Genomic DNA, 24,208 nt, shown 5'->3' with positions numbered 1-24,208 from the left:
TTACTTACTTAGTTTCTTATTTTTCTCCAGGACTTGAGTTGTGGGATGATGTTGGTCTCAACATCCCCAAACCTCCAGACCTATTACAGCTCTACAGAAACTGCGGTACCCCCTTGCCTTCACCTCGGGACACAGTTGACATTTCAGTGGGAGTGGATTTTGGTGATCTCCCTGGAAACTGCATTGCCCAAGATCCTCCAAAGAAGCCTGATCTTTTGCAACAGGTTTGTAAGCATGTGTATTATGTAATTCAAGACTGTATTTTTCTTTATGAGTTTTATCTTTCAAGAGTTTTACAGAAAGTGGCAGGTCAGGTTAATCCATTACCATAGACACACTGCTGCTCTTGCTTTAACTAATTTTTGTAGCTTGATTTTAATTTGTGTACTAGTCGGAAACTTTATGAAAAGGCACCGCCATTTTTCAGTGAAGGTCGATTGCTTTCACACATTGCTATAGATAGTGAAATAGTGGTGTACACTACTACAAGTATGATGATGAAAAGCTTAAATGCCGCTTTTTCTTTGACATTGCAGAAAAAATGAATGAAAATAAAATGAGAGGGAACACATCTTTCAATTATGTCTGATACATCACCAGATCATGAAGACTGTTGTAATGTGGAGCACCTGCTTTTGAGGTTAAGAAGTGTCTATATTCTATTTTCCCTCCGTAGCAACAAACAGAAGTGGTTCAAGAGTTGGAGTATCAGATCAGCCTCCTCAACAATGAAAAGCAGAGCCTAGCTGAGCAGATTAAGAAGCTGCAGAGGTTCGTGAATCAACACTGCAGCTACCTTATATGTCTTGTGATTGTATGTTATGATGCACACATAGCTCTGTCATTGCAAGAAGATTCAATGTATATAATGGGACAAACTAAGAAGCATCCATTAAAATCTAAAAATGGCAGCATTGCAGTATATTAGTACCATAACTGTGACCAAATTTGGTCATGAGGTGGACCCCACTCACCCCAGTCACCCTGCTCCTTTTTGAATGTTTTCTTTTTTTATATATATAAATCTTTTTGTTGTTTGGTTTTAATGTTATATTTGAAATAAATAAACAAAGAAGCACTATGGAAAGATTAAGTTCAGAATATGTTTTTCTTCCATGTGGAGGACTTTATAGGCATCATTTACATTAAGACACATCTGGTCTACCAAAAATTGGAGAAACGTTTTTGTGTTATTCATATCTGTTTGGTCATTACTGTTTGATAATAGATTATTAACTCAGTATCTCTGAATTAAAAAAAAAAAAAAGGTAGCAATTTCTGACAAACTCATTTCCTTAATCTCACAGTGAAATTCAGACACTAAAGCGGACGGTGTCATCCCCACCTCCAACTGACCGACCATCTCTGGACCTAAGCTCCCAGAATGCATCTAACCCCTCCTCCTCCTGCAACACTTCCTCTACTGACCCCATCTCTATGGTATGTGATCAGAGAGACAGGAGAAACGTCTTCAATTATGGTATTTGTTAATGTGGTATGTGGATCAGATATTTAACCCGTGAGACTAAATCTAGATGTTGTTTCAGCCACCTACAGATAATGGCCAGTATCTGGACATTCGGGGTGTTTCAGAGCCTGAAAATGACCCTGACTCCCCCTCTACTCAGAACACATCACAGCCCCACTCACAATCCCACAACAAGCTTAAGAGTCGGCTTCCTGTTCAGTTTGATCAGCCGAACAGGTGAGTGAAGAAGTTTTAGAGCAACAAAATGTATTTATTTTTATTTTATTTATTGGTTTATTTAATAGGGACCATGCATATTTATGAACATTGTTGTATAAAAAATACACCTATGTAAATATGCCAGAATTAGTGAAAATAACAATTTTTCATCTGCAGTCCCTAGGCATAATAATAAAAAGTAATAAACACATTTATACTGTTAAATTGAAGTGTGTATATACTATTTAGTCCCTTCAAGGAAAGACAGAAACAGCAGCAGAAGTCAAATGTCTTCTATTATTCATATGATTCTTCAGTGTATTGAACACAAAAGGTACATCTTCATGATGCAGTAACCAAACGTTGTCACTAGATGGAGGTATTTATCAGTCTACACAGCCTCAATGGATAATACAGTGCTCTTATTCTGTCCTTCTGACTGAAAATGTAGGTTTTGGCAGTGGCCTCGTCTCCTCAGAGCAGATGAAAGTTCTAGTGGGAACTGAGAACTTTTGACTTTTGGTCATATGTAAACATTTCTTACCACCATCCCACCCATGCTGCAGAATATCAAGTGCATTACCAACTCATGAATCATGCATTGAAAAGATGCAGTGTTTCATATTTTCCCTGCTTACTTACGCACAGTTGTGTAACTTAAATTGCAACATACTGCAACTGTCATTAGCAGCTGTTAAGTTGATAGCATTGTTTGTCCTAAGTGAAGTTGCAGAAGTTAGCTTTTTCACCATGATAGTGATATTGTGTGCATTTGCTTATCTACTGTACTCAAAGAAAAATGCAACTTAAATATGTTGTTCAAAAGGAAGTACAATTGTGGCCAAAAGTTTGGGAATAATAATGTTTTTTTTTTTGTTTTGTTTTTTTTTGTTTTTTTTTTATTTCCACATGTTTCTAAGGTAGACCAAAGAACAATTAAAAGTATTATATACATTACAAAGACTTTTTTTTAACAAATGCATCACAATTAACTCTTTCATGTATGAATTATTATACAAGTGAGTGGGATCTTTCCTCCCAAATAAATAATGTGCCCAATTGGATTATTTTTGAGTAAAATAAATATATTAGTCGACTCTTTGCTTGAATATGACTTTAATAAGAAATATATTTTTAACATAGTGTCCAAAATCTTTTCTCCATAAAGATTATATATGATTTGTTTAGGAAAACTAAATCTAAAATGTAAATGGATGTTACACATAAGTGGTAATACCATTTATCTGATTATGTAGAAAAAATAGCAATTAATGAAATTATCCATGGAGTAATTCTTTTTTTTTTTTTTAACTTTGGCGCAGTTACTTTGGAGTAATTGTTGCAAATACTACAGTTTATATATTATATATTATATTATAGTATAACTGAAACTTAAATAACACCATGCATGAAAGTGTTAAACAAAGAATCCATTTATGTCATTCCCAAAACCACAACTGTGCACTTAGTTAATTTTTTTTTTTTTTTTTTTCGTCAAATGCTGGATACAAGTTGGTTATTTTATTTGTTTTAAAAAACAGGAACTATTTAATACTTAGATTAAAAACTGTTTCAATCATTAAAATGCAACCCCTTGTTTTTCATTACTTTTAAGGTCATTGTAACCACTCAGTAATAATAATAATAGTGTAATGAGGTGTATAGTAATAGCATAAAATCCTAATGTTTCTCAGTGTTCATGTCAGGAAAATCTCATACTATTGCAATCATCACTTTAATTAACTTTATCTGTACCAGTTTTTCCTTAATTTTAAGTAGTTACTAAATGAATAAACAGCTGTTGGTAGAATGGCGGCACTGTGCTCTTTGGCAGGGTGGCAGAGTCCCGCCTTCAGTTATTTAGTTTTGATGGAAATCTCAGACTGGGTTGTGCATACCAAGGTTACCGTCTTTGCTGTCTTATTTTTGCGGTGACACAGGAAGTTGTCCCCCAGCCTTCCAGCAGGCCCTGCTTTCCTTCTGCAGAATGTGCTCGACAGCCGTCTGGGAGCAGAGGTCAGCACATGCCTTCTTTCACCCTGATGTTTGTCCAGCATATTTCCAACAACAAACAGTATGCAGTACCATGTCCTGCCCAATTTCAGGTTTCCCGCATTGCAGACAGCGAGGAGAGTGTGATGTTAATGCTGGGCCGCTGTCTCCCGCACATCGTCCCCAATGTCCTCCTTGCTAAACGAGAGGTAAACCCTGATCTGCTGCTCCTCCTGCCCCTGCTTTTCTCTTTTCTGTTCCTCCTTCATTATTGTCACAACCACAGGCTTCTTGTCTGGTCTAATAGATACACACACAGCAGCAGGGCCAAGCAGGGTGAAATTCAAGGCAAAGTGGCAGAAAGTATACTCACCTTTACTTCCCAACTGAAACAATGTATTTACAGATTAAACTAGTCAGAAATGGGCTTTGTGTTTGTGTGACAAGGAGTTATGTGTCACAAAACTGAATTATTTCCCATGTTTGACTATAACAGTTGAATAGTAATTGTAATATACTTGTCCCTGATGCCATACTTCCCACTAATCCGATACAAAGTGGATGTTTTAATCTTAAACAGACTTTTTCTTTGTAGCTTTAGCAGGGATAAACATATTGAAGGTGATTCTTCTGTTGGTGATTCATACATTTCGCCATCCACTGTTGTGAATGTGAAAGATTTAACTGTTTGCTTTGAAAGAACACCACCCTTCTTTTGGTTTATGCCACAAGGCATTCCCAAACTTGATGGCACGCTTTGTAAACAGCACTGTGTTACAATGTGTGTAAAGGCTGTCAGTTCTTTGGCAGTCGCGTAACTTACATGATTTATAGTTTGTTTATAATAAAAGCACCAACATCTCAGACTTAAAGTGCTGCACTTAACCACCTTTATTCTTTTGCCCATTTGCAGAATTGACTATGCCTTCTGCCAGCAAGTTGTATGAATAAATAGCTATATATTTGTAGCATAAAAAAGACCAACAGTAACATGTGTAACCTGCAAATACCCAGCTGACTTGTGTCTATCTATTATTTGGGAATTTCACCTTCTTCTACGATACCGTTTGTTTTTACCATCATTCTTTCCGCTCTCCTGTTTTGTCGACCACACTCACGTTTGCTGTCCCTTTGCCTTCTCTGATTTTTTTTTGTTTATTTTCATTCTTCTCACTCATTCTCTCACTCTCATGCATGCCTCTCTTCTAGAGAATGGTTGCACCTCTTTGCCAGGTGAGTCTTTCACGCACTCATCTGCATGGTTCTTACCTGACCTGTAGACCAAAACTATGACCAAAACTATGCCAAAGCTGCCATTAGCTACAACTGCTGTCACTTAGGCTCAGACTTTTTAAAAGTACAGATTTTTAAAAGTACAATTAGCAGTATCTTTCTTTTAATATGTTGAATACTTATATTTTAATGTCTTTATTTGCTTGCTATAAAGAGCATATGTACAGGGTGGGAAGCAAAATTTACAGTGAACATTTAGTTGTTTTTTCTCAGCAGGCACTACGTCAATTGTTTTGAAACCAAACATATATTGATGTCATAATCATACTTAACACTATTATCCATACCTTTCAGAAACTTTTGCCCATATGAGTAATCAGGAAAGCAAACGTCAAAGAGTGTGTGATTTGCTGAATGCACTCGTCACACCAAAGGAGATTTCAAAAATAGTTGGAGTGTCCATAAAGACTGTTTATAATGTAAAGAAGAGAATGACTATGAGCAAAACTATTGCGAGAAAGTCTGGAAGATACTATTAAAGAAGAATGGGAGAAGTTGTCACCCGAATATTTGAGGAACACTTGCGCAAGTTTCAGGAAGCGTGTGAAGGCAGTTATTGAGAAAGAAGGAGGACACAGAATAAAAACATTTTCTATTATGTAAATTTTCTTGTGGCAAATAAATTCTGATGACTTTCAATAAACTAATTGGTCATACACTGTCTTTCAACCCCTGCCTCAAAATATTGTAAATTTTGCTTCCCCACCCTGTATAGTAATTATTTGCTAAAGTGCTGTAGAGACCTGAGGGATGCAGTTTTAGCATTTGGTAGGTCATCATGTACTGTATGTCCATTACCCTACTTTTTCCTTTCCTAATTTTTCAATTATTCTGATAAGATTTGCCAACCTACATACAAGTATTTTTTCTTTATTCATATGATCTCCATATGGTAAGTAGAAGTGTGTGTCTTTATATCACTGCGCTGTGATTCCAGGCAGTTAACTAAATGTAAATCAGCTTCCCCTCAAACTCTTAAAGATGTTTCTAAACTTTAACCTTCTATGCTCTCAGTAGTAAAGAGAGATCTGAATAATGGCATTAACAAGCTATTCCTCTCTGCCACCATTAATGCAAAGTTACTTGAACAGGTGTTCCATCTGTGCATAACAGTCTGCATGCAGTTTTGTCTGTGTTCATGTGCCTGCGAATACAATACGCTTAATTTTGCACAGAGTGTTGCAATTTGATAAGTCATCAAAACAAATGGAGGGTTTGGAAGAGGTAAGTCCTGTTGGAGTAGTTCTGACTCTGGCTGATTTGCATATCTCCATGGTTATGTTAGTTTAGAGGGCCAGTGTCAGTTATAAATGGAGAACTTAATCTTTTGGCAGTGAAGGAAAACAAACTGAAGACAGATGACTGCAAAGAACAAAATTCTGTAGGACATTGAGTCCAAGAGGTTTCACCTGAGTGGTGTGGACTTTGTACAGTGTCCGTTAGATGCACCAGGCATGCGACCCGCTTTTCAGCCACCACATGACACACCTTCATTTGTTTGAACATGACACCAACTTAAGAACAAAAAGAGATTGACCTGAAACAGTGCACTGATGCATCGAACTCTGCTTGCCACCTGGCTATTTTATCACTAAAACAGTTACGCTGTAAATCATTACACAGTATGTTTTTTTCCTTGTAGTGTGTTGGACTGTAGCTCATTGTAACTGCATTCCTGCATAATACATTTTTGTTTATTCATTTCTGCTACTGGGGAAAAAAAAAAGATTTTTGTTTAACTTATGCATTGATATTGTATATATCCAAAGAATATAAAGCAGTTGCTTTTAAAAAAGCTGTATCACTTAAAGGAGGTTAATATATACCTTGGTGACTGACTTCCTTTTTTTCACTTCTCAAAATAACTGTGATCTTTAACGAACTCCTTGCAAGACAAAGAACAGTGACACTTTTTTATCAGGACTGTTACAGGGCAAAAGATTAGCACTAAGGTTCAAAGGTTCAACTTGCAGAACTCATCCTAGATGTCTGAAACACAACCCAAACCATTGACACTTTGTGCCAAATGTATTGAATCTCAGGACCCTGAAATGTTATGATTGTTCATCCCTTTAGTCCCTTCTCTAAATGTTTTGTGGTCCTGACCAGTATTTTGTATTTAATTAAAAACTCATGAAAGGCATAGTTTTGCTGTTACTACATTTATTGATATTTACCCATGCTTATCAAGAATTATTTCTTCATCACTCTATTTGTGATGTGTCACTGTGGCTGGAAAATCATTATGTTCCTTTTTGTTGTTAATGTAATACCAGTTTTGTATGTGCTTTATTTGAGCATTGGTTGTGAAGACATGCCAAAAAAGTGTTCAATTGTGTGTAAAATACCATTGTTAAGCTAAAATATTATTGTAAAACCAGAATTTCAAACATGTGGATGCAGGGCCTTCCACATGGTGGTTCCTGGACAGGAAAGTGCAGGAGTCCTGCTTTTTGAAGGAGGCATCAGACCCCCTGCCCTCTGAGTGTTGGCGTCGTGCTGTCCACTCTACCTGCCCACAATGTTTACCCAGCACTGGTCAGATGTTTAACTCCTGAAGGAGTGTGAGTTAGCACAGAACTGCATTAGAACAGAAATAGAACTGGCACAGTGTGGATCTGGCTTTTTAGATGTGTGCTCTTATGAATTCATTTATTTATTTATGAAGCCAGTGCTGTTAAAATGCCAAATATGTCTCTTCTCAAGATGTGAGCATTTATGTGAGTATTTTCAGAAAACAGGGCAGAATTTTATTGAACGTGACAGTTAAATTTGACTATATCTTGCTAATTTACAGGTTTTTGCTATTATTTGACGCTTGAACTGATTTCACCCATATGAGCTAGTCATGTAACCACTTAAAATATCCCTGTGATACCAAATGTCATATTTTTACTTTTTTGAAAAGGTAGCCACATGGCATTGACTTCAGAGACTTTGTCCAGCATTGAGCGAGTGACTCATCGGAGCCTATCTTTACCCAAGTCTCTTTCTGTCAGGTCCTTCTGTCCATCCAGAGTTGGGGTTTTGCTCGGTTCGTCCAGCACTTGGCAGGAAAATATGATATCTTCTGGAAAAAAAATAGTTTGGTTGAAAAAAAAAACATATTTTTAACTCTGTATGCACTCTCTAATTTGGGTGTGTGTGGTGGGAATGCAGGGCTGACCACAATTTGGCCACTGAGGCCCTGTATCAAGGGCAGGAGAGCTCTCTCCTCTGGTTGGAAGGTCCATGAACTCTCTTTGAACTCTGGGATAGCATTGTATTTCAGTACAAATGTGTCATTAGGTACGTGTCATTATGCAGCTGTGTCTGGATGTGTGCAAGCACTGTTTAGGGTTCTGTACCTGGCTGTAGCAACACAGTATACCTGAGCCCAATGTTGAACATGTTGAGCTTTAACAACCATAGGTAATGAATTCATGATTAGTCTGAGGTTGACAGGCTCCTGTTAGTTTCTCTCGTGCCCCATTGTGGTTCTTTTTCCCTGTAACTCTTAATAAACCCAGCCTTCCCTTTCCTGTTTCCTGATATCATAGACGATTCCCAGACCTGCTTGATTGTCACCCACCATCCTTTCCCTTTGTGTAGTAACTGTGCCATCAATCTGTCATATCAAAGTAATCTGATGTCACTTTCTCTGTCTTTCTGCCTTCCTCCTTCAGGAGTTAATTCCACTTATCTTATGTACCGCCTGCCTTCACCCAGAGCCTAAAGAGCGAGACCAGCTCCTTCACATCCCTCTTTAACCTAATCAAGAGACCAGATGATGAGCAGAGGTATGTTAGTTCTGTCTGTAACTTAGTTGTCTGTGTTTTCAAGCCAAGTTTGAAAACCAGAGATGCCTTATCTGTGGATTAACATGTCAGTACTATGGTTAAGAGACATATTAAATCCATAACAGCAAAAATAGAATGCAACCATCAAAAGAAAAGGAGCTAATTTGACAAAACATTTGAATGATTAGTCAGACTAAACAGAAAAGGCCTGCGTTATACAGCTTATTGTTTACTCATATGTGTTTTTCTTTTGTGTTTTCAACGACAAATGATCTTGACGGGATGTGTCGCATTGCAAGACATGTGGGTCCAACCTCGTGTCGAGGCTGAATTACTTCCCCAGTGCTGGAACAGGTACAGTACACACAGTGCAGGTGGTTCACTTACTGAATGGGCTGTTACTAATTTCTTTTTATATACAAATAAAGGCTTGCTTACACCTGCACCAAATTGAAAGCGGGTACTTCTCCAGCCTTTGGGCTATAACAACCTTAACCTCACCGGCAAGTTACAATATTACCATACATATTATACCTCTACCTATATTGCAATACTGCTATATGAATAAGCAAACATAATGCCAGTACATTTGTTTAATTAGGAATTGCATTTTCATTTTTGCTAATAAATTCCTGACGATACATTGTAGAAGTTAACAAGACATTTTTGTTTTATGTTTTGTTGTACGTTAATACAGTAACAAGCGTTATGTGAGCGTAGCATTCAGTGATGTTTTAGGTGTGTTTAGACTACTCAACTCAAACTCAAACTGAAAATAGTTTTTATCATGTCCCAGACCTAAATATGAGAAAAGTATTGTTTTTTATTGCCACCTGTATCACCTCATTTACACATCTATGTAAATAGGATCTGCTGCTATGGCAACAACAGCTGCCAGAGGTTTGGAGGCTGAGGAATCTGCCTAGAAAGACAAATTGTGGTTTCCACAGGGTCAGCTTGTTGATGATACACGAGTTGTTTCCATTCCTCGGTGGCTGCCCTCCCATCTGCCTTTTTCCTTCTTTCAACTTCTGCCTTTTCTGCCTTTCAGCACTTCCACTCATCTAATGTCTTTCTCCTCTTCCGCAGATTAACCACACAATATCCAGAGAGAAGATTGTTGGTGGCAGAGTCCTGTGGAGCCTTAGCACGTACCTGCCTGTAAGAACAGATTGTATACACAACATGAAACAAGACTAAGTCCAAACTGTATAAAATAGAGTTTTGTGTCTTTATTCTCCTGGAATAAGAAGTAGTTTGATTGCCCGCCCAACTTATTTCATAAATGTAGATGGGTATGAATAAATTCTTTCTGCTGTATTGTTATTTTTCATTCTTTGCAGAAGGAGATCCGTAGCTCCTTGGTATTATCCATGTTACAGCAGATGCTCGCTGAGGATAAAGCTGACATGGTCAGAGAAGCTGTAGTCAAGAGTTTGGGTATTATCATGGGTTACATAGATGACCCTGACAAGTACTCTCAGGTATGTGTTTGAAGGGGAGAGTGTCATAAAAGTATTTTAAGTGTTCTTACAGTTAATGATGCAATTAAAACCCTGTGATTTTGCAATGATTCTCCTTTTTTGTGAGACTGCAGTAACTGTGAAAACAGTTGAATAGCTTCAGGGGATGACAGTCCTGTTTCTGTATGAACTTGTTAGTGAATCCTCATGCCTGTTTCTTGTCTGTGTGGTTTCTCCCAGGGTTTTCGAGCTGATGCTGCTGTCACTTGGGGAACCATCAGAGCGGGGTGGTCAGTGCAGTCCACCAGGTTCTTATCCCTGCCTTTGCTGCCTGGACCACAGACTAGGCACTCTGCACACTGCACTTATCCCCTCTTCTGCTAGCACGTATAGAGAAACTACTTATGGTAAGAACCCTCCCACACTCTTGTTCCGTCTGCTGTGTTTGTGCTGTTTGTGTTTTTTCCACTAAATGACCCGATACCTGAACTTGTTGTTCAGCAAGGAGAACACGGTCTGGATGAACACACGCTGCATGTGTTCCTGTCAGCCTGCAGTCTCTCATCCCTCCTCTGTTTGCTGTGGTGCTACAGAATGCACCTTTCACCAGCAGAGCCAAACTCCACGGAGACATACGGCAATAGAGGGTAGAACAACTACAGATATACACACACTGTACACACACAGGTCATCAGCAGAATACAGTTCATGTTAGATTGCCCAAAATACTATGCAGGGTTAGAGGGATGAATTTAGGGGAGAGCCAGAATGTTTTCTCTAGCTGTGTCTCTTAAGGAAATATAATTTTATTCTATCCCTGTTTCCTTAGTGACCCGGTTCCCCAGGCCAGCCTCACCCCTCCAAGATGTGGCAACATCATAGGCAGCAGGGAGATGTTGAGTGCCCTGCTGCTCCTTTTGATCACCAGCTTGAACATGAAGGAACCAACTGGCTGGGAGAGCCTGCTTTGGGTTGTCAATCAGCTGTAAGATACATGCCAACACACACACACACACACACACACACACACACACACACACACCCACAGAGAGCTCCACAACAGCAGTCTTGTTTTTAGCATTATGACATGTATAGTGTTACTGAATAATGGTATCTACATCACTGAATGTGCATCTGCTTTATTTCCAGCCTTCCTCAGCTAATAGAGATGTGGGTCGCATCAATGTGAATCATCGACATGCGTCCATGAATTCTCTCGCTTCTTCTGGAGATTCTGCCGCACCTTTGGCAAGATTTTTACCAACACTAAGGTAAAATCCAACGTCCTTACAGTGCTTGTAAGCTGTTTACAAAGCATCAGTTGTATTATTTTTTTGTCTTACCTTCTAACCATCTATTTAAAAAACCCACGTGTATATTTTTATCGTTTTTACAGTAAGTTATACTATTTTTTAAATGCAGTGGTTAGTTTTATGGTCCTGACTTTTCTCAGGTTAAACCACAGTTCCAAGAGATTCTCAGACTATCTGAAGAGAATGTTGGTAAGATGCAAAACTACACTCAGACATGCACATCAGATGACAGTTTTTTCTGGTCTCTGCAGCAATTGTCAATAGGTGGAGCTCAGTTGTAGACACGGTTGCAGTAAACAAGCTATTTGCAGTCAAGTTATGGGTGTTCCCACTCCCCCTTTTTTAAAAAAAAAAAAAATTCCGGACATGTTTCTGAAGTTTTAGGAGGTGCTTGGCCTTAACTGGCAGCCAACAGATTTTGTTTTGGTATTGTGGCCCTTTGTGAAATGTGTTTGGTATTGAGACGAATTTTGTGTTTATATCATCATGACCTTAAATTGCTTTCCTTTTTAGTCAGTTCCTCTTAAACCAAAATAATTTTATGGGCTGGAGACACATTACAGCCATATTTCATTACCAAATGCATGGTATAAAAGACTAAGTGTACCCTGTTACATTTCATTTAAAGATGTGCAAAGTGTCAAAAGTATTAGTGGCTGTAGCTGTATTTATGCCTTCCCTTTTTCCTTCTTCTTAATTGTTTCTTGTGATATTCCTGTGTCAGATGCTTCAGCAGGAAATGGTATTCTACAAAGCCACCGTCCCCATCTATGCCACTGGAGTGCTGACATGTTATAACCAGGTAACTTGACAGGTCTATTTCAGAGTAATAAATACTTTGTGCCTGAAGATATTTTTACCAATTAATTATTAGGATTTTCTTTACTCACAGAACACCATTTAATCACTGTTGCACTGTACTTTCCTGTTTGGTAGAGTATATTGAGTGTGAGCCACATTAATACTTTTGGTGACTGTTTTGTGTCTCAAGGGGAAGTCCACTACACATAAACACTGTGGCCAACAAAATGTTTTGAGACGGATTTTTCTGTCATAATTCAAGTTGGGGGAAAAAGTGTTGCACTTGTTTCACAAATTATACAGCTGGGTTGTGTAATTTTTAATTTTTTATAACATTTTTCTGTGCAGGAGGAGGATCGTAAGTTGTTGGTGGGTTTTCTGGAGGATGTCATGACAACCCTGTCTTTGTCCCATGCACCTTTGGATAGCCTGAAGGCCTCATTTGTAGAACTGGGGTAAGAAATGTACACACAAGCACATGCACTGGACCAAGTCTCACCATATTACATCTGTAATTGTAAGCTATCTTTGTCAGCTTACAGACGCATAAATGTCATGTGTTTCAGTGCTAACCCAGTGTACCATGAACTGTTGCTGACTGTTCTCTGGTATGGTGTAGTCCACACGTCGGCGCTGGTTCGTTGTACTGCTGCACGGATGTTTGAGGTACAAAACACAGACCAACCGTAGACAATTATTCAGTTAATTAAAGAAACTTCTGAAATTCTTGGATATAACTTAGATAAATGCTATCTAAATGTGTAATTTTTCTTTTAGATGCAACAAAAAAACAGTGTTTATTAGCAAAACAGCACTATAAAATCTATGTATTATGTGTTGTGATGACATGATATACTTTTTTTGACTTTTAAAATGGGCAGTATATACTACAAGAAATGATGTGCAGTTTGTTGAGATAAAATAGTTAATTATAAACATTAGACTTAAATTATTTAATGTTTACCTATTTGTTGTACATGTGCTAGCTCTGCTTGCTGTTGCTGCTGTTTAACATGCATTTAATGTTGAGCTGCTCTGTTTTACAAATGTAAGTTAAGACTCCTGTTACCCCTGTAGCACTTATCACCACTGGTTCCAACTGTATGGCTAGACCCTCTTAGAATTAAAGTGAGATCTTTTACCGTGCACTGGTCTCAAAAGTCACTACTAAATATCTGCTTCATGTCAGAAAAGGGTTTAAGTCAACAACATAAAAGTTTAATCAAAGAGTTCATGGCCTGCTCCTTTTCAGTATTTTTGGAAAGTATAATTTAATCTGAAATGTTTTCTTACAACAACTAGTTTTTTATTTTGTCAATTCTTAAGGTCTAGAGGAAATTTAATACTGTTATTTTCTTCCTTTGCAATTTATTCCACCAATTGTATGCATTTCGGAGCCAGGTTCCCAAGACAAACCTTCTGGCCTGTGGGCAGAGGCAAATGGCCGTAATGAATCACATCTCCCAGAGTTTTAGATCTGTGCACACTGTAAGGTCAAGTGCAACATGAGGATCTAGGTATAGCAGTGGAACTGGGCCTTTGTTGACCTAAACCTGGGGAGGAGGAGTGGAAGGCTATAGTCATGTACCCCTTGCCCCCCCCCCCCCCCCCCCCCCCCCTGTTCCTTTACTGTGAAGTACTTGCCCTTCCCCAGCACACCTCACTGTCACCATTCCATAGTGTATAGCTGTCCACCATTGTCAAAACTGTGGGTTGAAAAGTGGTTCTCTACCTCAGGTCCCAGATCAGATTAATGTAATATCAACTATATAAATCAATATAAAGGGGATAAAATAATAATCTGACCTGGAGTCTGCGGAAAGAGACCATAGCTTATGCTCACCTTATGTAACGGTATTTGTGCAATTAAGCTATGTTGCCATTTCTTCTGCATACTTGCGTGTGCATGTGTGTTGTGTGTGTGTGAGACGTGTGTGTGTGTGTGTGTGTGTGTGAACGTGTGTGTGTGTACACTTGCTTGATACATGCAGTGCCGTTCCGTGCCTTGCAGCTATGGTTCCTTGTCATTGTATATCACTTTCTTCCTATGTTTTTGTGTTTGTTTTTCTTTTTCCCTCCCCTTTCTGTTCTTGCTTTTTTTTTTTTCTTTTCTCTCTATCTATTGGCGGTGTTGCTCGCTCTTGTCCAAATGCCCCGCCTACCTCTGTGACATCACGGCTGGCTCTGTCCAATCCGATCAGCTGCTGGTGAAGGGGGTGAATGAGACGCTGGTAGCTCAGAGAGTGGTGCCGGCTCTCATCACACTGTCCTCCGACCCTGAAATGTAAGTGGAACAACAACAACAATAAACCGTGCCGCGTCTCTCTCCCCCCTTCTCTTTGCTGCCTGACTGAGAACACCCTGAAACATGTCTTCGCTTGCCAGGAGCAAATGTAGTGCAAAACAAACACTTCAGACAATATCGCTACCCATCAAAACCCACTATTTTATGATCAGATTTGATTTACACTTCCGAGTATTCTCTGATTTCTCTGTGTCTACCACTATTACAGCCCTAACTGGCGATTCAGTGATTGTTTGGAGATGCTCCTGTTTAGGTTTAGGCTGGGCCAGTGTGTGTTTCATCAGCATAACCACCATTAACACTAACACCATGCATGTCCGCATCATCTGTCTGCAACACTAATCCATGCCAGCTCTCATTGCACCATCGGTCTCCAAGACTAATAAGTGCTCACTCTTGTTGGGTCCTCTGGCAGATTTGTGCATGCACATTGCGGGCATTCCAGTAACGCACATTCCCAGCATGCTCGTCTGTTTCCCATCCCTTCCCCTTCTTCCTCCCCACCCCACTCTGTTGAAGCAGGGCCCCTCCTCCTGACTGATCCATCAGCTAGTGGTTGGTTATCTTTACCCCGTCTTTCTCCAAAACTCTTCTCCCTATATTTTTCTTTCTTTCTCTTCTATATAATCCCTTCTATCTTCTATCTATCTTTCACGTCCCCTCCCCTTCTACATACCTCCCTCTTTGTCTGTCTCTGCCTCCTCCCACCCCGCCTCTTCCTCCTCTCTCTCATCCTGCTGTGTGGTGGGTTTGCAGTTGGTTCTCCGAGGCATGAGTGAAGCATTAGTAGATCGCCGGGCGGCTCCGGCCCTTATAACTCTGTGCAGTGGGCCTGAATTGTGAGTCATCCAACACAAGAAAACCTCTCTGTAAATATTTTCATGTTGTGGGCTGCATCCTTACAGTAAGAAGCGGTGCCTTCTTTACCTAATCACTCCTTTAACCAACCCAAATCTCACTGCAAAAGGAAGTAAATTACTGAAGTCACTTTCTTTATGTAGGATCTTCTTATCACAGACTAAACATTTTAAGTTTGGCTAAATACAAAATCTTATTCACTCCTATGGCACACATTTGGCATTCTTACAATATAAGTGGAAGTCTTCCAAGGTTTGAATGAGAAATCCCACAAAAAGATGAAAAGAAGATTGTGGTAAACACTGTATGAATGCAACCCATGTCATTGCGTCATTCTCTCTAGGAAAACACATATTAGTTGGTACACAGCTGAACCCACTTACATTGTAGCCTGTACAGAATGTTGGCACTCTGTATTTGTTGTGTCTAAAGGAGACATAAAAGAGTGAGAATTATTAACATTATCATGTTTATTATCTTTGAGTGTAATTTTCCAAGGAGGTCCATGTGTGTTCTGCTTCTACTGACAGTGCAATCATTGTCTAACATCACCCATTATTGATACTTCGTGCATATCAAAGTAATTATTGATTAATGCCAGATATCTACATTATATTTTATTATGTTTACTGTTACTTCAGACTTGTTGTGCCCTAAATATTAACAAATGTGGAAATTAAATGCCCCCTTTAAAAGAAACAGGTGTGTTTTTTATAGTTTATAGCAGGGCATTAAACATTTTATTGACTTCGCCATTCAAAATAAATCTGGTATGAGTACCGAGACAAAAACTAATTAAAAGAATTGTTCTGATTGGCTTTTATGTGTAATTTTTAACATTCATTATATTCAAACAAAAGCTGGACCATTTTTGTTTCATAAATGCTTAGAAGGCATTATAATAGAAAAAAAGTGTAAAGCGAACGTTAGGTTAGTTAGGACCATTATTTGAAAAACCAAGACCTTATAAATCCAGATTGATGCTTCACATATGATGATTTTAATGTAGAAGCCAACTCATCTTCTTGTATCATTGGGGTTAATACAAGACTCTGTCATGTTAAATTCTAAAAACACAGTATTAGAGGCGCACTAAAGGAGCCAGCAGAATTGTATGCAGAGTTTGTCTTGGACTGTCAACCATTTTTTGCTTTCCTGCTGTTTTTAGCTCAGTGAGGATATCCACTATTCCCGCGTTTGGAACCATTATGGAGACTGTCACGCAAAAAAGAGGTGAGTAGATCATGTAAAAGTTTTCTATTTAGTGAATAACTTCACAGGCAGTGAAGTATGTATATATATTTGTTGTGTTTTCCTTTGTGTGTTAGCTACTAGAGCGTGTAAAAATGCAGCTGGCATCGTTTCTGGAAGACCCTCAGTACCAGGATCAGCACTCTTTGCACATGGAGATTATTAGGACATTTGGGAGGGTCGGACCTAATGCAGAGCACGCTTTAGAGATGAGTGTATGCAAAAAACTTTTCTTTCTTTTAATCTAATCTCGTCTTTCTTTTGCTATTTGTTTTGTGCCTTGTCTGCGTTAACACTTTACCTGTATTTCCCTGTAGTCGTGCTGCCACACCTTCACAAGCTGGCATTGGCTAACAACAGCCAGACGGTGGAAAGCAGAGGATCGACATCGCAACACAGCTGTTTGAGGCCTACAGCGCCCTCTCTGCTGCTGTATCCTTCTAAGGGCTAACATACTGGTCTGTGATGGTACATAAATGCTGGTCACCTGGGTTTACCTTCTGTAGGAGGACTTTCATTCATATTCTTGGCACCTTCCATGGACATTACTGATAGCATTTTGAAAACCTCATGGCACTTGTGCTGTTTTCCGAGAAGTCAGCTCATAGTTTTGTATGTATTTCCAAAGCATTTACTAGAAGTCTGTGTCAAGGCTGGCTTCTGCTCAGATTTAGTTGTCGTAACAGTGAGTCAGTGGCAAGTAGAATTGCCAGTCAAATGCTCGCTGCTCCGGTCAGATATGATCCTGAGTGTATCTCTGTGGTACGTCGCCTGGCCCTGCCGCCTGAGTGTGTGGTGCAGTGTGTGTGTTGGCAAAGTTCGTCTGTCATTGGCAAGAGGAGAAAGGAAAAATAAGCTGTCTCCATTTTGGGGCTAGAGGTAATTACAGGGTTGGTTAGGCAAAGGAAAGGATGAGAGAGAAAGAAAAGACCGTGAGAGGAGCAAAGAAAGTGAACATCAGCTTCAATCCAAGGTTACAGTTCCCAGCATAGGTTCTACGTTTACATTACCTCTCCTCTGGTGCTTTCCTCTTCTGTGTTTCTTTCCCTTAGTACTATTCTCTCTTCTCACACATTTTCCTCTTGCCTCTACTCTGTTGACTCCACCACACCCAGGTCTAACACACACACACACATACAGGACAGCTGGTCCGAGGTTCATTCCTGTGGATCTTTGTCAGGCTGTGATTTCACAGTGCAGTAGTGTCCAGGAGGTATAGCCCTAACCTCAGAGGCTTTACCTCCCACTGCACTCATTCGCTTGTAATCAGTGTGACAGGCTTTGAAACTGCACATTCCCATCACTAAAATATTGGATTTGTGTTCACCCTGTGCTTCATATAGTCCACCGACTGTGACAGGTGGCAGAACACATGCAGTCATGGATTTAATGGAAAACTGCATGAGAGTTTTAAAAAAATAGAGACAGAGTTTGTGCTCTGCATCTTTTGCCACAAAAGAAGTTACAATGACATCTCGTCTACCGCCCTTACTAAAAAAAGCACAACTGAAGATGCAAGTCTTTTCTAGTTTATTCTTCTGAATCCTGAACATCCATTTGTACAATATGAGCTGCTTTAAGTTTGCACATCACTAGTATAAGTTTCACGGGAGACTCAGAAATATGGTGTATGATTCAGAATTCAGGTACAGGCAATAAGAATTGGTATAGAAAGTTCTGCTGACATGATTAGTGATGAATATGATCTGGTATGAATTGGGGTCATGTTAGTACGAGTGTTTCTGCATGCATGATTGCTCTTGGCAATGTCTAAATGAGCCTGACTAAGATATTCTGGAATAGTTTCCTCGTTACAGGTCAAACATGTTATATAATACGAAAATGATGAACTTTATTTGTAATGATACTGTGTTGTATATCCCCTCCTGTGTTATGTCTCATCTTATTTGGTATGTGTTGTCGAATTTATGTTAATGTGAATAGGATATGTAATGTGTTGGCGTAATGCTTCTCGTCAGTCGTATTTAGCTGTTTTACATGTCTGCTGCTTAATTGTTTAGTGTTTCTTTTTGCATGTCTTGTTCAATTCTTATATGTGCATTTGAAAAAAAAAAAGAAGAAATCTGGTACCCACCTAAACTTAGATCAAACTCAGTATCGGTGGAGCGGTGCGTCTGCTTATTGACAGACTTCTTTGATATTTCCAAAGTAAACTCATCCTATCTGATATTCTAGAAAACCTTTGATGTAGTTTTGACAGAACTCCACTGTGATAATGATTATAAGACGTGTTATTTTTACTGAAACACTTCCACGTATACTTTTTCATGGAACACTAATTCGCCGTTAAAGCTTTGCTGCCTGTCAGTGATGTCATAACTCCTTTAGTAATGTTAAATGCTTAATTCATGACATTATCTCATCTGCCTGAGTCACGCCAGGCTGATAGACATTTCATTGACAGTGGTGGGGGAGACAGCTCCCATGATGCCCTGCTACGTCACATCATCCTCTAGTACACCTTTTTACCCCAATTTTGGTTTGGTTTGTATGTTTCTTTGTTTGATTGTTTGTTAACACTCTCGCACCAAAACTATTGGTGAATTAATACCAATTTGGTTTATAGATTGCCAGCGACCCAGAATAGATGGCATTACATTTTGGGAAAAGTAGGTCAAAGTTTAAATTTTTTTTGGAATTTTCAAAATCTTTTTTGGTCTCCCATTTACTATAATTGGTGAAATTTCACATGTCTATAAAAACATCAATTTGTTTCAATTTACTTAAATCTTGGCACATATATAGAGGCAACTGATATGCTGACATCAGCACATGCATAAACATGATGACATCAGCGGGATCGATGCCCAAATAGCTACAATATATGTGAGGGAGGGGTTTGTTGTGCCTGGCACACTTGTTTATTGTTTTGATTGAGAGACCAGCATATGTAACAGAAGAAATGACATAGTGTGCACTGTTACTAGTTATTTATTGTTGATCCAGTCCTTAACTTTTCACGCAGTCATTTCTGAGGAGGTGATGGTCAACCACTTCCTGCCTGGCCTCAGGTGTCTCCGGGCTGACATGGAGCAGCTCTCTCCCGACCACGAGGTTTGGAGGCGCAGACATATTTGTTCACACAAGGAATTTCATGCACATATTTGACAGTGACACTTTAAATGCAACACACGCTAACTGGATATTATCTTATCAAGTGTTCCCACAATGATAAGTCAGCCTGTCTGTGTCACCCGTAACAGATCTTCTACCGTATTGGTAAAGATAGACAGGCTGACTCTTCAGCTCAGACAGACGGTGTGGACTCTTAAGCGTGAATTTGTGTTTGCACCTCTGGGCGCACAAGCCCTGAGACACACTTATACGCACCTCTGCCGTATTTATTTGTGTCCCAGAATCTCACGGGATTCATTTCATGTGAACATTTTCCCAAGGTGACTAACCATCAGCTGCCCCTTTTCCACTAATACACATCCACTCTGTCTGTCTAGTCTATGTATGTTAAATTAAGTCAGAAATTCTTCTCCAAACTCAGCACGTTAGGGTCTTATTCCAGACATTTTATGCATTAGAACAGATAAATCCTGTTCTATTTGAGATAGACTCCTTTTTTTGTACCGTACTAAACTGTACTCTGCTCTAATCATAAGATTCACTCGTGTTACAAAAAATGTTGTGTCTAAAAGGTTTATTTTTATATTCTTTCTTCCTAGGTCATTCTGAGTTCTATGGTCAAAGAGTGTGAAATCAAGGTGGAAAACAGAGGAATGGGAGATGCACAGGGTGAGCACAAACACACTCCACGACTTATTCTGGAATGATTCATGAAATCTGGGTTATATTTCAGCCAGGAGAACAACAACCACTGGCTTTAAAGTGGCAGCTAGTGGAAAAAAAAACTAAAGAGAAGACATCGGCCCTACTGTGAGGGGTCACTTAACAGAATCGGGACCGGGTCCATCTTGTGGGTTTGTTCCCCAGGGGAGGGAAGAGCATGCACGAGTGTTGAGACCACACTCATTATGTGGTTATCTTCACAGAAATAGGAGTAAAATGAGTGGAGTTGTTTTGGTAACGCTTAGAGATCTGGGAGAGCTGGGACACCGGCCATGTAGTGGATGCTTCCCCCATCTTGTTAACATGTGTTTCGGGCTCATTAAAAAGAGTAGAGGGTTGAATGTATGTCTGTATTTTTATGCACATAAGCTCAGTTTTGGGTGTGTTCGCCCACAATCCTCAGTTAAAATTTCTTTGCTTGTGCCGAGACATTTTCGTCTCTCTTTCATTTTGGTCTGTCTTTCTTAAACTTTATGGTAATAACTTTGATCTTTTGTAGCTTTAAGAAGTTTTGCCCTCGAAAAATGCACATTTGTTTTTCTCTGAGAGCATTTTGAGATACTGGATTAATTTTACTGTAGCGAAATGCCTCTGGTATTTCTCTGTAGTCTCGATGTATCATTGAAGTCTTGTAAAGCTTCCATATTCCAGACTACTAAATTTTCCAAACCATTCAGGGTTCAGGGAGGGGTCTTAGGAAATTATTGCGGAACATTTTTACATTCCCATTTAAAAATGGATTATTATGAATAAAACACTATAAGTACAGAAATATGAGCTCATTGAAAGTGTTGTGGTCTGTACATTCTTTAGTTCTATGTTAAAATCTGGAGTCCTTGTGATAAAATTCAGTAAACAATTAACTAAATTCATAAAATTACCATACATATATATATATATATATATATATATATATATATATATATATATATATATCATATATATATATATATATATTTGTTGTTTTGAAGAATGCAGCAGCTTTGTAGAAACCTGTAACTTCTCTGCTGTTTCAGTCTGAATCCACCTCCATAAAAGAGGAACTGATGGAGCCGTTAGACTGTAAAAGTCAGAACAGGCAAACAGCATTTCCTTTCTAAAGAAGTGGAGTAAAGGCTGACACGCTCATCAGCAGAAATTGTAGGATTGTGTAAACTGCTTTTGTGTGCACCATCATTTCATTTCGCTTTTTTTCACAGATCGATGTCCATTGCATCCAGTTTGGTGGGAGAAGATGCCCAGACCAAGTTCCTTAGTAGATGGGTCAACTAACCACCTCTGGCGCGATGCTTGCCAACGTCTTCCAGAGAAAGAAGTGATTATTACAACACTGACTGACCGTTACACCTAACTGACAACCCCCGCTGTCCTGACAAGATTTTCATTTAACTGGAAACACTATTGGCTGATCTTAAAAGTAGAAGAGCCCGCGGTGTTTTGTTTTTTCGGTTTTTAGAGCAGAGGGTTTGCTGAAATTAAAAGGTGAACAGTAATGATTTTTTTTGCAGTTAAAGCTGGGGTTCTTACCTGTGCTCATTTTCTCTCGTTAATCTTAATCAAGGAGAACAGTGCTGTCAGGGAATAGGGTTTTCCTTAACGGAGTAGTGTTGTTAACATTGTCGTTTCAGAGTGCGGGTTGACAGCGGTAGGTTCTGAACAGTATTGAGATTCACCCTTAATGATAACAAGGGACTGTCGATATGTCTCTGGGTCAAAAGTATCGATGGATTTCATTTAATTCTCAGTGCAGTACTTCTTGTTTCAGAGGATTTTCACTTGAATCAAGAAACATGCAAGGTCTAGTGGATTTCATTTTCTTTTTTTCTTTTTTTTTAATTGGGGCTATTTTAGAGGGAAGGGTTCTGTTGCTATGGCATTTGGTATGTGACATTCATACTGAAAGACAACAGAACGACTGTCAGTCTGTTAAAAAGCCTCTGTACAGTGTGTCTGTACGGCTCAGATGTATCGCCTACTTGAAGCTATAAAAGTACCGTCTTGCCTTGATTTCTGTCTGACTGGTTTTGGTTGTGATAGCTTCTATTTATAACTTATTATGTCTTAATGAAGAAAAACATACTTTAACTTCCAAAGAATTTGCACTTCACTTTACTATTTTGTTCCTGTATATATATGTTTTGTTTTGTTTCAGAGTCTTATACATTATGAAGATTATCATCCTGTTAATGGAAATTTTTTTTTGTTTATCTGTTTATCAATGTGAAAGCTGAAGAGAACATGACCTAATTATTCCCTCTCTGTTGCATCTTGTCTCTCTGTGTTGCAGTGTCTCTGATACTTGTACCTTTTTTTTTCTAAAGTGGGTTTTGGGTTTTTTCTTCTGTTACTTTTTGGATATGCCTTACGAGAAACGGTAAATAACTGTATATACACTGAACTGAGGAGAATGGTACTCATCATGTATATTTGAAATTGGTGTCATGTGTAATAAAGATGGAGATGAGTTGTGTACTTTAATCTGTTCTCTGGAGGATTTATTGAATTTCTGCAGGTTCTTAGACTGATGTGATAAATGGAAAAAGCGCGCTGGGTTTGGATACGGTTCAAAGTGTCGGCAGGTGTTTAAGGCAATAAAATAAAGCCATTTCACAGACAAACACCACACTCTTGCTAATCCCGCCCCTCAGATCTACCACTTGATGTGGTCTATTGTCTGTGTACTACAACCAACCAAAGTCCATGTACGGGGCATTCCCACTAACCTATCCTAAATACTAAATGAATGATCTGAGCCAAGAAGATCACACTATCACCCAGACTATTAAGACTTAGAAACATGCTAAACTATTAAACTTTGTGATTTTCAGAGCCACAAACTCCTCTAACTAGACTGTAAACCATCTCTGACCCCAAGTGGAATCCAGTACACTGATTTGTGTGGTAAATGGAAATGGGTCAGCGGTCTCACAGAGCTGCACTTGTTAATGGTGGAGGATTACACAAGTGAACACCCTTTGATAAAGAACAGCATTTGCATATTCGGGCTAATATTCAACCACTGTCACTGATAACTCTCCAGGTGGGCAAATAATTGATATGTTTCAGGAGTGGAACTGGGGGAATGACAGCATTGTGTGTGTTTGTTGTCCCATTCCTGTGTGGGTGTGCCTCCATCTGCTTCTACTGCTTTTACAAGACAAAGTGTGTGACCATGCAAATACTGTACAGATACCTGTGTGTATATATCCATACACTGCAAAAATCGAAATCTTCCCAAGTTTATTTTTCTCATTCTAGTCAAAATATCTCATCACACATAAAATAAGACATAATCACTGAAAGAGTAACTTGTCAGTGAGATATAGAACCCTTTTTTTTAGATACTGTCAATCAGTATCTCTAAAATACATGGACCACATCTCTGGAATAATCTATGACCTAAACTTCAATCAACATCTTCTTATTATTATTTAAAAAGCATCTGAAAAGGACTCTAATTCATGAAAAAATGTAAGGCTGTATATCATTTGATTTGTATTTTATTGTTTTACTTCTTACTTCAGTTATATCGTATTTTTTAATTCTTTTTCCTTTTTTTTTTCCGCCTGTGTATTGTTTATTTACAGGGAGGTAATCACATAAGCTTTTTTGGCTTTTATCTCTCCTACACAATATGTTAGTTGTTT

The 24,208-nt window shown here is 38.9% G+C and overlaps 1 protein-coding gene across 1 annotated transcript in view; it reads left to right on the top strand.

The window, feature by feature from the left end:
* The window catches only part of relch (RAB11 binding and LisH domain, coiled-coil and HEAT repeat containing), a 32,331-nt gene extending 9,290 nt beyond the window's left edge, over positions 1 to 23,041 (top strand). Inside the window, 38 exon segments of the mRNA XM_030122718.1 lie at positions 31 to 224; positions 677 to 771; positions 1,308 to 1,440; positions 1,548 to 1,717; positions 3,632 to 3,681; positions 3,684 to 3,703; positions 3,793 to 3,888; positions 4,889 to 4,912; positions 8,638 to 8,712; positions 8,714 to 8,750; positions 9,015 to 9,105; positions 9,841 to 9,899; positions 9,902 to 9,912; positions 10,095 to 10,255; positions 10,455 to 10,500; positions 10,502 to 10,621; positions 10,716 to 10,761; positions 10,764 to 10,845; positions 11,027 to 11,085; positions 11,088 to 11,199; positions 11,364 to 11,384; positions 11,386 to 11,485; positions 11,668 to 11,716; positions 12,252 to 12,276; positions 12,278 to 12,329; positions 12,677 to 12,783; positions 12,895 to 12,994; positions 14,530 to 14,612; positions 16,660 to 16,721; positions 16,818 to 16,937; positions 16,940 to 16,957; positions 17,060 to 17,116; positions 17,119 to 17,168; positions 17,544 to 17,550; positions 19,729 to 19,817; positions 20,438 to 20,507; positions 21,760 to 21,816; positions 21,819 to 23,041. Coding sequence (XP_029978578.1) covers positions 31 to 224; positions 677 to 771; positions 1,308 to 1,440; positions 1,548 to 1,717; positions 3,632 to 3,681; positions 3,684 to 3,703; positions 3,793 to 3,888; positions 4,889 to 4,912; positions 8,638 to 8,712; positions 8,714 to 8,750; positions 9,015 to 9,105; positions 9,841 to 9,899; positions 9,902 to 9,912; positions 10,095 to 10,255; positions 10,455 to 10,500; positions 10,502 to 10,621; positions 10,716 to 10,761; positions 10,764 to 10,845; positions 11,027 to 11,085; positions 11,088 to 11,199; positions 11,364 to 11,384; positions 11,386 to 11,485; positions 11,668 to 11,716; positions 12,252 to 12,276; positions 12,278 to 12,329; positions 12,677 to 12,783; positions 12,895 to 12,994; positions 14,530 to 14,612; positions 16,660 to 16,721; positions 16,818 to 16,937; positions 16,940 to 16,957; positions 17,060 to 17,116; positions 17,119 to 17,168; positions 17,544 to 17,550; positions 19,729 to 19,817; positions 20,438 to 20,507; positions 21,760 to 21,816; positions 21,819 to 21,880 — 2,810 coding nt within the window. The 3' untranslated portion in view covers positions 21,881 to 23,041.
* Positions 23,042 to 24,208: the final 1,167 nt, after the last annotated feature.

Source organism: Sphaeramia orbicularis, chromosome 20, assembly GCF_902148855.1.
Source record: "Sphaeramia orbicularis chromosome 20, fSphaOr1.1, whole genome shotgun sequence".
Taxonomy (NCBI): Eukaryota; Metazoa; Chordata; class Actinopteri; order Kurtiformes; family Apogonidae; genus Sphaeramia; species Sphaeramia orbicularis.
This window is presented reverse-complemented; position numbering and strand designations above follow the sequence as displayed.